Here is a 12,795-nt window from a genome sequence, read left to right on the forward strand (position 1 = left end):
GACAGAAAATTAAAATACCTGCGTCACTATAACAGAGACAATGGTAGATAAGCGCTAAATCAAAGGTGTTAAGAAGATTACGTCCAGGCAGCAATCCTAGAAATAATTTAATCGCTATGCATCATAATCTAGTCCATCTCTGGCTAGCTCAATATGTGGAGCTCAAAGGACCGAACCTCAAAGGTACGAAAACTGATGGTTTCTCGCAATTCGAAAAGCATCCAACATTGCGTCTCAAAAAATGAGGGTGGCTCTCTTTGCAGTCGTTTCCGTGGTCGGGCTCATTTTCTCCTTTCGCCCCTTGGTACTGGACTCTGTCATCAAATCCGTGCGCAGTCGAACCCCTGGGGTTTTTAACAGGTTCCCCAATCTATCGTTCTACAAAACCGCTCCATTTTCTTCCTTTCAACACTCACTCGACCCATTTATCTCGAATGCTGCTCCCCACTCGTTCTGTGAAATAGCCGATCCTGAAGCATACAGGCAAATCGTCATCGATGCTGATCAAGACATTCTTGAATTTATGTTTCAGCAGCTCATGAATATTGTCAGGAGGCCTTGCCTTGGCCATTTTGTGAAGCGGATTGAGTACCTGCACCAAACTGAGGATGGTGCCTACTCTAAGTTAGCGCACCAGCGCGATTTGAGCGCCGACGACATGCGTCTTCTCAAACGTGCCGTAGCAAACGCGGGATTCAAAGATGGAAATGAGGAGGATGTTATGAGTATGCTCATGCAGGCTTCTTTCAGCAAGGACGTAAATCACCGCGCCGATGGATGGTGCTCGTTTGGGTAAGAGACTGCCCTGATCATGGCCTCCATAGGCTACTCCCGGTACAAATCTCTGACACAAACCGCCTAGAAACTGGGATAATTCACGCACATATATCACACAGCTTCTTACCGCTCTCTTCGTGTCACTGGCACCAAATCTGGAGACCATAGCTATGACACAGCCTTTCCAATACCACATCGAACTTGAGGAAGGGGAAACACCAGTGCTAGCATATCCGCTAGTTCAAGTTCTGAAATATGCGAACTCCCGCCCAGAAGGAATTCACTTTCTTCAGAAATTGCGCGAAGTCTATCTGATCAACATCCCTCCCTCATACTCAGATTCGCGGTTCTATTCGCACGCAACAGATTTGATTGCCTGTCTTGAACTTTTCAACAAGCTCCCATTAATCGAGTCCATTGGCATTGATGTCTTTGAACCAAATGAAGACCACGGAAAGTTTACCGGCGAAAGCAAAAGTTCGAATATCACCAAAATCCATATAAACCACTCCAGCTTGAGCTCAGACTATCTCTTGCTCGTCATGGAAACAAGCAAGATTATCACAGAGCTCCAATACACGACTGGAGGAAGGGCAACTAATGACGGGTCACATCCGGTCTTCAATCCAAAGGCCTTTATCAAAGGTCTATCAGCGCATAGGCACACGCTGAAAGTTCTTGACATAGATACCGACACGCTTACTTCTACATACCCTGGTGAACTGCGGGCCGGAGGCTCCTATCTTGTGGACTGGGATAAATGGGGGGGTCCCGACCAATTTGATCCTGATGACTACGACGCTGAGGATCTCAACGAAGATAACTTCGAGTTTCAGTCGCACCAATACTTGGTATCGATCTGGGACCGCAACGTGTCATTAAAAGACTTTGTGACACTTCAAGAATTGAGTATCGGGATTAGATTCTTGATTTACTTTGCCCAGGGCGTGGAAACTGATGATGCGAAAAGAAGCAGTGTCATGTTGGTGGACTCACTTCCAGATAGTCTTGAGTCTCTGACTATTCGGGGATATCAGAAAGGAGTCAATCAAGAGCACGATGCGCAGGTGGCTGCACTGATGACCCGATTTGAGTCGGGCTCTATGAGATTGAAGGAGATCCAAGGGGTTGAAGAGTTGATTCCTAATGGGGAGGATGTCGAAAACCCGGACGAAGATGAACACTTGTTGTGGTCTCTGATTGAGCTTGGATATTCAGAGTACTAACGATTGATTAAAATTTGAGTTACTAATGTACAACATTGAGATACAAGATTATAAATCACCTTGGAGCAACATCCCCAATAATGTTTGTACGGTGCGGGTAAATGCCCCCACTTTAAAAAAAAATACGAATCAGCATCCATTGCCCCTCGCTGACATCAACCATTCAACTTTTTCTTTGCAACAGCCACAGTTACTCAACAGAATTCAATATGGGTGTCGAAAGAAAGATTATTACTCGTGGAACCGGCTCCTCGCCTGCTGAAGGTGACGATGTCTCCATCCACTACACCGGCTGGCTGTACGATGCCAAGAAGTCCAACAAGGGCTTCCAGGGAAAGCAGTAAGTTTACTTATCATCTCCGATGTCATTGGCCTGGTTTTCGAGGGCTTCTAATATTGATTCATCCCTGCAGGTTCGACAGCTCTAGGTCTCCTGGCCGTGGTGTCTTCAATGTTAAGATTGGTGTCGGACAGGTTATCAAGGGTAATTTTCGTTTCCTCCTTATTTTTTTATTGAATTCAGCATCCCTTTCTCTTCTTCACGATCACAAGTTGCCACTTTGTGCCAAATATCGGATTGCTGATGCTGTCATAAGGTTGGGATGAGGGTGTGATGCAGATGTCTCTAGGCGAAAAGTCCATCCTTACCATTAGCCCGTGAGTACATTCTGCATTGAACGGAGCGAAGTTCGGAATAACTGACAGTATTCATTTCCAGGGATTACGGATACGGTGACAAGTATGTGAATAAACGTGATATCCAGGCGACCATTCACACACGCTGTAATACCTGTTGACTGAATTTATTCTAACGTTATTCTTTCTATGCAGGGCTGCTGGCAAGATTCCCGCCAATTCTACTCTCATCTTGTAAGTTCTTGATATGACATGCATGATTTTCTTTGACACTAATTTTGTTGCAGCGAGGTTGAGCTCCTTAAGATCAACAACAAGAGTGCCTAAACCATTGTTATACGATGCTCGCATCTTATGGACACTCCAGGGCTTTCGCGTAACTCTAATAGGATTGATCTTATTTATGCCGCATCATGTTGTAGAGATATGCTCAAAGCCCTTGTCTTTATCGATACATCCATCGTGCTGCATTTTTACTATTTGTAAAGAAAAAGGACCTTCCTCTTCTCGATCACCTAGGCGGGGGATAACCATTCCCTGCTATGAATTCTTGTGAAGACTATTGAAATGGCTTTAAAGTATGATGAATTTCGTCCGCAAGAACCCTTGATATGCTGTATGCTATTTGCTGCTGCGCAATAATTTAGGGTTTGGCTGGGCTTGAATGAGGTGAGGGTCCATCGGCCGAAAGACATGCGGCTAATTGATACATCATTACCCCCCGCCCCCACAAGACAGTGTGCGATCTTTCTGGCGCGGAACTTAATCTTTGTTCAATTCATTTGCACCTTCGAAGTGTAGATTTTATAAAACATCGGCCTTTCTGTCTTTGCTTAAAACAGTGGTATCCGAATGGGAACGAATCATTGCGGAAAAAGGCGAAAGGGCTCTTCATACAGTCTGGATGCTTGATGCATTTACAACTTCATTGGAGGCTGGAATTGCCCGGCCGAAGGTGTGTGTTTCTTTTGTGATGCTGCCTTGATCAAAAGCAAACCACACTGACACATGGACACTTATACAGACAGGAGAAGAGCAATAGTGGCTAGTTGCGAACAAGGCTACATTCAAAGAACTGGCTGACAAAGGAGATGAGGATTTCATTAAGTTTGTGAAGCAGTCGGACGGCGAATAAGGCTCATCTCAAGACTAGAACAAGGGCTCTTGGAGGTGGGCGACTCCCCTCGCCTAAAATCCATCACCTTTTCTCCGACTCTGATACATGGCTACATGAGACACCTCCAGCTGTTTTGATACGACTTAGTATGAGGTTCACCGACTTTTTGTTCTGAGCGAGGCGCTTTGTTGCCCTGATTCGAGAGAATGCGCCTTTTATACTTTTTCATACGTTGAAAATAACAAAGAATGCTCAAAGAGGCGACAGTTTCAGAGTTACTGCCAAGTTGTTATTAAATGGTATAAATTGCAATACACTTGGGAATTTCATCGGCTCTCTTCATCTGAAAGCAATATTTTCACCATGAGAAAATCGCAAAAATCAACCACAGATATTCATGAGCATCGAACCCGAGGGTGCCAATGAGATCGCACGGGGCAGAAGATCCCACGAATATCGCGATTACCCCCTCCCAGCGACCGTCGAACGCATCTGGCTGTATAGCAAATCCCCAATGAAGCTCATCGAATATGTCATATGTATCTCACACAATGACGCAGAGCCCGTTGAACTAAATGGGCAACTACGATATGGTTACGAGATCCACCAAGTATGGATGTTAAGACGTCCTATTGGTATCCTCGAGGCAATTTCGATGGATGCCTTAAGTCGCGCGCCCGGGAAATACTCTTGGGTCCCTAAGAACTTTTTAGAAAGTATACCTTACAAAAGACAGTATCACTTGAGGCAGAGATAATGTCGTACAACTAGTCATTTAAATATTCAATAAGACCCTTATATTGCAGTACACAAAACCTTTCTTACTGTGCTCTGCGCATAAGCGACGAATCAAACAAGTAAGATCAGATGGCATTGGAGGTTCGTATTAGATCTGGATTGTGACGTACAATGTTGTAACCCCAACATTGACCGCGGCCCGTAATTGATCTCCACTACCAAGGTGTAGAGCGGCCAGGGGTCAGATTGGGTATTTTTGTCATATTGATGCCTGAAGATGCCTGGTTTTTGACCGCTTTTTTGACCGCTCCATACCATGTATTGTAAATGAAGCTATTAACATCTACATATTGTAAACGAAGCTATTCCCATCATCTTCATCATCTTCATCATCATTATACTCATCATACTCATCATCTTCATCATCATCGTCATCACCCTTATCCCCGTGTAGCTATTCCTGTCTCCATTATGCGCCTACGCATTGATCTCGACCCCTATAAAGACGAGATCCTTGATCTTCTCGCTCACGAGACCACACATGAAGTTATTCGCACTCTCCTGCAAGACAAATACCACATTACAATCAGCCGGTCGGGTCTGAAGAATCGCCTCCGAGAATGGCAGTCTACACGTTCTACCCTTACTCAGCGATCCGATATTCAGGACCGAGTTCGAGAACTTTTACCTCGCTAAAACACAAAGGAGATTCTCACGATCCTCGATAAGGAGGGTACGCCTTCTTCAGAACGAACTGTGCGTAGAATTCGGGATGATCTCGGGATCAAACTCCGTCTATCACCTACAGAGCGTCAACAAGAGCTCGGTGATGTTGAAGCTATATTGATGAATGAGAATATGATTGGTGATATTGAGGATTTTGGCCGCCGAAATCTCTACCGTCATCTCCGTGCAATGGGACTTTTTTACACTGAGTATATATCTTACTATATTATGTTATTATGACTTGCTAATCTCTTTATTAGGAAGCAAGTCGTTGACGTTTATCGAGTCCTTCGCCCTGATGCTATTCACAGTCGACTCCCTGGTCAGCGACGACCACGGATCAATTATATCTCTCCAGGACCGAATGATGTTTGGCATGTTGATGGACATATGAAGCTTGAGCCTTTTGGTATAGAGATCTATGCTGCAATTGATGGCTACTCTCGATATGTTATCTGGATATATGTCGGGCTAAGCGCTCGTACTGCAATCAGCGTTCTTAGTCAATGCTTAACAACTTTTACAGACAACGGAGGGTTCCAACCAAAAAGAATTCGATCTGATCGAGGCACCGAGACTACACTACTTGCTGATGCACAATATGAGCTTCGTAAATTAGCAGACCCGACAGTGAAGATCAGCGACTGTTACCTATATGGTAGGAGTGTTGATAACCAGCGGATCGAGGCATGGTGGGGACTATTATCAAGAGCATGCACTGGTCTATTCCATGTAAGAAACACCGATACCGACACTAATATTAATACTGATATATTAATAGGAGTATTTCCACCATCTCCATCGCGATAACCTTTTTACGAAAGACTGTATCCCCGAGCAAGTGTCTCTCCTTGCTATCTATATGCCAGTTATTCGACGCCGGGTATATTCATACACCAAAAACTGGAATACGCACCGCATTCAACACCAAAATTCACCAGGTTTTGTATCAGGGAGGCCAGAATTTAATTACTACTATTCTGATGTAGCAGACCTTCGCTGTCCAATTGACCTTAACGCGCAGCTATTCCAATCGCTAAAACAAGATGTACAGCTATGGAATCCTAATGAATATCTTCCTCCGTCTACACTCGCTTGGTGTCAACAACAGCTTGCTGAAATTGGGGAGCAGCTAGCGGGGATACCGTTCAACCCTGAAGATCCGGGAATCTGCTTTGTTGGGGATCAACAAGCGCCATATCGAGCGGTGTACGAAGCACTTCGGGTGCGAGCGTTTGCACACTGGGATGCTGGTCGAGATCCAATACTCGACGTTTGTGCTAAGCCAATTGGCGCTGCTAATTGGCGGCCAAGTGTCTCGGAGGAGATATAATGTCTCGGCAGTAAGTGGTTTGGTTATTATTATAACCCTCTCTATTAAATAGAACTAACTAGGAATTTACGAAGATACGTTTCTCATCTATCTCATTATGTCTGATATACCCTCTGCTGCTGCTATTGCTGCCTTTATTACTCAATGGCGGGAAATGAACTCAGTAACGCTTTCGCCAGCGACCTCAACACCACCGACATCGACAGCGACATCGACAGCAACACCGACACCGACACCGACAGCGAGCGCACCTCCATCTTCGGCCCAGCTTACGGGTATACCATTCTCCACACTTCGCGGCACAGTCAGCAGTACTCGGCTTGCTTACGGTCAACACCAGCAAGCTACTCAACAAGTAGAGCGGGAGGTGTCATTTATTGTGGTGTTTTATCTGCAAACAAGCCCAGATAACACAGAACCAATCCCAAATGGTATAGCATCATGATCTATTATCGAGGACTTAGTTATACTAACTTATTGTGATAACAATAGCTACGACTACGATCCGGCTCCCTCCCCACGACCTCATCGGTGATATCGACCATCTAGTACGGGAAAAGATACTCCCTGAGCTACCTGGGATCGTGACGTTTAAGGCTGAATACACAGACAAGTTCTATCTCGCTGACGCGATGATGACGGGTGCAGGGAAGAAGCTTCTTCCTAGGTGGGTTCCAGGAATTAAAGCAGACTTCCTAGGTACGGCGAAGCAGTTCGTGGAAACCATTCGCACCGCGAAGCTACATATTGTTGTTGCGCGGTACGAAGGGCAAGTGTGGAATTGGCCGAACACAGAACTCGTTACAAGACCCCCTCGGCCAGCGACACCAGCGCCAGCGCCAGCGACACCAGCGCCAGCGCCAGCGACACCTGAGCCAGTGTTCCGAGTACCACCATTTCCACCTTCCTCACCAGCATCACCAGCCTCACCAGCAAGAAGCGTCCAGGTTATTAGAACAGTGCGGAAGCGAGGTCGATCTCGACCCCATGAGCTAACTACACCGCCACGTCGGAGCCAGCGGAGGAGGGTGCAGAGGTGAATACAAAGATGTGGTGGAACAATACAGGGGTGTATGACGCTTTATGTGGTGGGAATGGCTTCATCGCCGGGTCCTAGGGGTGCATAACATTTTGTGTGGTGGGAATGGCTTCATCGCCAGGTCCTGCGGGTGCATGACGTTTTGTATGGTAGGAATGGCTTCAATATTGCAAAATACGCATTTTTGTCAAATGAAAATATATTCAACGCCTGAATTTGGGAATAAATGCAGTTTTGTCAGAAAATAATTTCTTCAACGCCTGAATTTGGGGATAAATGCAGTTTTATGTAGTGGGAATAGCTTCATTTTATTAAACTTGAGCATTTGGGCAATTCTGGTACTTTGCTTAATAAGGCACTTGTCATAGTAATTCATGTATTTTAATTTCTGCCGGTCTAAAATAAGGCATCTTCAGGCATCAATATGACAAAAATACCCAATCTGACCCCTGGCCGCTCTACACCTTGGTACTCCACAGTGGGGAACTCTCGTTAGCCTCAATAGTCCACGCACTCCTATTGGCCCGATTATTGATCATTCAAGGAATTGCCCCGACTTACAGTAAACCATTCCGTTGATCGAGTGATCACGGTGGGATTTTCCTACCGATGAAATTGAATTACAGGATCGGCAAGCTTGATATATCCTTTTTAGTTAATGGCAAATTAATTTTGGCTGAGCAGATCCCGTTAGCGAGGGAGTATAAATCACCCAACAGCCCATTGCATTCAATTTTCCAAATTCTCCCGAACCTCACTTCGCCCGTATAGGCTACTGTATGATGGACCCCAAACCTTTCAAAGTGGTTATTGTTGGTGGTAGCATCTCCGGGCTTTCTTTAGCCTTGATGCTAGAAAAACACGGCATTGACTTCGTCGTCTTGGAAGCTTACAAAAGCATTGCACCTCAAGTCGGAGCAAGTATCGGTGTCTTGTCGAATGGACTTCGAATTCTTGACCAATTGGACTGTTGCCAATCTGTTCTTGATAAGGCAGAGTACCCTGTCAACAAGATATATTTTCGAGATTCGCGAGGCCAAGTGACAAGGTCATTCCCATCCTTTGAGAGCGATGTCAGCGAACGGTTCGTCGCATTTGATATTCGCACCCAAAAAGTGAATGCAGAGTCACTAACCCTTTTTCAGCCATGGATATCCCGCTGTCTTCCTTGATCGTCAGATGTTGATAGAGATCCTCTACAACAAAATCCAGGATAAGTCCAAGGTCCTTACCTCTCAACGTGTCCAGAGTATCGAGCACACCGATTCAAATGTCACTGTCACCACTTTGAGCGGTCAAAGTTTCACAGGGAACATTGTGGTCGGAACCGACGGTATTCACTCAACAGTTCGTCAGGAAATGTGGAAGTTTGCCCAAAAGGTCGACCCCAGTTGGATTGATCCTTCAGAAGAAACGGGTAAGCCGAAGAATTCGCTCGCACTAGGCTCCTACGATGGATGCTGACTATATAAAAAGCAATTCCTGCAACTTATGCCTGCATTTTCGGAATCTCCGAAGGCGAAATGGGTATCGAGAAGGGTACTTTGACTTCAGTGTTGAATGAGCATTTCTCATATCTTATCCCCAGCGGACCCGGAAAACGGACATACTGGTTCCTTGTCCGAAACATGGGTAAAACTTTGTACGGAAAAGACGTTCCTCGATTTTCAAAGGAAGAAGAGGAGGCGTTGGCGAAGGAACATTGGGACGATCAGATCACCCCCACGCTTCGATTCTCGGATCTATACAAAAGCAAGATCGCTTCGGTTTATACAGCTCTGCCCGAATACGTGTATAAAAAATGGTACTTCCAAAGAATCATGACTATTGGCGACGCCAGCCACAAGGTAAGAACCCTGGTGTGAAAAGTGAGTTTGAGGCAAGACTGACCGTGGTTCGTCTTTGCTTGATAGTTCGAGCCTTTGACAGGACAAGGCGGAAACAACGCAATTGAAACAGCTGCATCTCTCACAAATCATCTCGTGTCAGCTCTCCAGAATTGCAAAACAAAGACGCTATCGACGGTAGAAATTTCCAACATTTTCAAAAATGTGCAAGAACAGCGTGAGGAGCGAGTGTCGGGGCTGATCCAGGCTGCCCACTCGCGACAACGCTTGGAATGTATGGAGACGCCTTTGCTGAAATTTTCTGCCAAATTCGTGCTCCCGTACATTCCCAAACATATGCTGCTCAACAAATGGATCCAAGTGTATTCGCCTGCTGTGTCACTGAAGACGCTTCCAATGCCACGCAAGCCACGCGATGTTGCGTATTTCGACGAGCGCTTCAGACAGCCATCTTCTCGCGGTGTGCTTGGTGTCATATTGTACGCTGCGTTCTTTTTGCTGGCTTGGATGGGTCATCGTCAGTTGTGGACGGCGGGCAAAATCAATGGGTTCTGGAGTTTGGTCCGCGAATCAGTGTCAAGGCAGTCGATTTTGCTTCCAGGGGGTGTGGAAGTTCCTCTTCGTCAGGTTTACACAGGATTTAAGCCTGTAGATCTCGTTTTACAATCTCTTTCGACCGTATTTTTGCCCGTCGTCGCCAATTTCTCGAAAGCTGAGCAACCATTGCAGGGTCTTTATTTCCTGGCTTCGATACTGCCGATTATCACCATCTTGACAGTTGAAGGCTATCGGCCCAGAAATAAGTGGACTCTTCTCGCCAGCCCAGCTCTCTGGGGTGTGCTGTACCAGCTGCGTGGTATTGGCTTCATTGCGCCACTTTATTTTGGAATCAGTCTTTTCCACTCCTCATCGATCTCGTATTTTACCCCGACCAGTCGCACGCTTCCCGATAATACAGCTCGGGCATTGCTCCCTGCTCTAGTGCTTGGATTTGTCCTGCCTACGATTATGTTGTTTTTCCCATTACAGGATGCCTTGAATGCACGCCAGATCTTCATCGCATTGTGGCAACCCACTCCGGTATATGTGGTTATCTTGACTGAGGTTCTGTCTCGCGTCTTGAAATTGATTGGCCGATCTACACCGGTCAAGACTGGTAGCCACGGTGATCATAATTCCAACAGCGACCTTCCCTACCTGCGAATCCTATACGCAGCGGTAGGTAGCATATCTGCATGTTTCCATCTCGCTTTGATGATGAGCTGGTTCGTTTCAGGAACTGGGTTTATCGTTCGCGCATTCATTCCATTCGACTCTATGGCACCAGTGTCAGATCTTGCAGATGGGGTGTTCATATTCTTCCAGAATGACTTTTTGCTTGCTGCGGTTGCAACTATGCTTTGGTGCTTAACGAGTGCGTGGGACCTGTACCGCGTTGGAATTTCCGATGTCTCCTGGCCGGTTGCAGTGATCAGTATTGCTCTCGGATGTATAATGGTTGGACCAGGTGCCACTGCGGCAGCTGTGTGGTATTGGCGAGAAGAGGTTCTCAGTCGTACATCTTTCAATCAGCACCCTTCGGTCTCCTCCTAGACCTGTAGCTTGTTGATCTTTGTTAGGCAGACGTTCTATGAATAGACAGACATCACACATACGAGATCTGGGTCACGGCCCAGGACTAATATATTCAAGTAGAATTTAATGGCGTTGATCAAGGTTCGAACACATGTATGTAATTGAATAAGTAAAGAAAGGGTATCATCGTTTTCGCAGCTCAAAAGTGAAATTGTAAACCTTTTATATTACCCTGGAGAGCCGACTGTAATCAATCTCACATTTTGTGAAACCACCCTCTCGACATCTGAGCGGCGGAAGCCAGCCACGCAGCCTAAGCCCACAGGAAGCTGGCACAATCCTAAAACAATCAGCAAATAGTTCTCAGATCAAATAAAGCCTTCAAAGCTGGACGCATACTGTTGACCAATTTATACTCGTCAACAACCATCATTGTATTGCTGGGCGATGTCCCATGGGTACCAACCAAGCTCAAATGTCCTCCATCTCGATGGGTTGAAGGGGACATTGACGAGATTGAGGAAGGAAAATCGCCCACTCCGATCCCTTGGCTGAACAAATATCTCTCGATATCATGCACATCAAACCATTGTTCATCGGAAACAACATGATAAACACCATTCGTTCTTTGGAAACGAGAAAGAATCTCAGAGGAGGCGTTATCCGAAGGCAATAAAAAGTGAGTTCCTGATCCACCGAGGCTAATATAGGGAAATCGGGTGTCGATAATTGGGTTGCAAGGATTCATACTGACGACACGAGTAAAATATTCTCGAATTTCTGCTCGAGGCATTTTTTCCAAAAGGAGACCAAATTCTGGCCACATATCTTCAACTTTAAACGAAGGATTTGAAAGAAAACGAAGGCCGCTTTCTGCGCATGCTCGGAAGAGTCGTTGGGTGAAAGGTGTTGTAGCATACTGAATAATGTGGGGTTCAAAGGTGAGTGCGGGCGAGAAACGCATTATGCTCGATGCAGCAGTAGATTCATGACTGCTATCAGATGGTATCATTCCTGCAGAAGACCCCATGAAAAGGTTCCAGAAGTTAGATGGGTGATCGTTTCTTGTGCTGATCACCATCTGTGGGGTGGCCTGCGTCTGAAGTTGTTGATTTGTAGCCTGGAGCAGCTCTTCATTCTGACTCTGACTCTTCGGAGTCTCCCGGAAGTGAATATCTGCGCGCTTAAATTGTGACACTATATCATCACGGAGCATCTGCACTGCTCTGAAGAGTCGAGGTTGAGGCCACTGGGTCCCGTTCTGAATCACCTGGTCGTCGAATGAGTGCATAGTCTGACTCAAATGATTGAAAGCATCTTCCAACTGCTCTACGCGAGTTTTCAAGGAGGAGAGTTGTGACTGCTGACGAGATCGGTATGCCTTTTGCGCTTCGCGCACTTGAGCGCGTCGCATCTGTACGGGATGAGTCAAAGTATCCTCATTTCCGAACAACTTAACTCACGGATTTCGCATCTTCAGATGGTTTCCGGGGTCGCCCGAGAGACCTTGATTTTAATCGTGCTGTAGACATTACAATGAACTGTATCAAAAAAAGCAAGGAGTGAGCGTCAAATTCCCAGGCCGATTTTGGCGGTCTCGGGTCAGCGCCAAGACCTCGGCATTTTTGACTTTGAAACTGCATTGCTTCATTCTTTTTTGCTGTAGAGTAGAGCATTAGAGTATTCCGCTATTAGATTCTATGATATTTTGTCTTTCTATCATAATCAACACATGTGTTCACAAAGGCCCAAGATGACTACCTAGACACTCGTTTATATGA

At 45.9% G+C, this 12,795-nt stretch overlaps 4 protein-coding genes across 4 annotated transcripts; 3 read left to right on the forward strand and 1 right to left on the reverse strand.

Moving 5' to 3' along the window:
* Positions 1-241: 241 nt before the first annotated feature.
* Positions 242-2,003, forward strand: N7529_002403 (uncharacterized protein; the record flags this gene model as incomplete). The annotated part of the gene is made up of 2 exons (XM_057237931.1): positions 242-792; positions 863-2,003. The coding sequence occupies 2 exons, from the start codon at positions 242-244 to the stop codon at positions 2,001-2,003; spliced, it is 1,692 nt and encodes a 563-aa protein (XP_057100542.1).
* Positions 2,004-2,212: 209 nt separating this feature from the next.
* N7529_002404 (FKBP-type peptidyl-prolyl cis-trans isomerase) lies at positions 2,213-2,966 on the forward strand (the record flags this gene model as incomplete). Its single annotated transcript, XM_057237932.1, has 6 exons — positions 2,213-2,343; positions 2,417-2,487; positions 2,600-2,660; positions 2,722-2,742; positions 2,835-2,873; positions 2,927-2,966. 6 exons carry the CDS (start codon positions 2,213-2,215, stop codon positions 2,964-2,966), a joined length of 363 nt encoding a protein of 120 aa, XP_057100543.1.
* Positions 2,967-8,371: 5,405 nt separating this feature from the next.
* Positions 8,372-11,032, forward strand: N7529_002405 (FAD-dependent oxidoreductase; the record flags this gene model as incomplete). Its single annotated transcript, XM_057237933.1, has 4 exons — positions 8,372-8,676; positions 8,738-9,009; positions 9,069-9,439; positions 9,506-11,032. 4 exons carry the CDS (start codon positions 8,372-8,374, stop codon positions 11,030-11,032), a joined length of 2,475 nt encoding a protein of 824 aa, XP_057100544.1.
* A 331-nt stretch (positions 11,033-11,363) lies between these two features.
* On the reverse strand, positions 11,364-12,428 carry N7529_002406 (bZIP transcription factor; the record flags this gene model as incomplete). Its single annotated transcript, XM_057237934.1, has 1 exon — positions 11,364-12,428. The coding sequence occupies one exon, from the start codon at positions 12,426-12,428 to the stop codon at positions 11,364-11,366; it is 1,065 nt and encodes a 354-aa protein (XP_057100545.1).
* Positions 12,429-12,795: the final 367 nt, after the last annotated feature.

Source organism: Penicillium soppii, assembly GCF_028829465.1.
Source record: "Penicillium soppii strain IBT 18220 chromosome Unknown utg000003l, whole genome shotgun sequence".
NCBI lineage: Eukaryota > Fungi > Ascomycota > Eurotiomycetes > Eurotiales > Aspergillaceae > Penicillium > Penicillium soppii.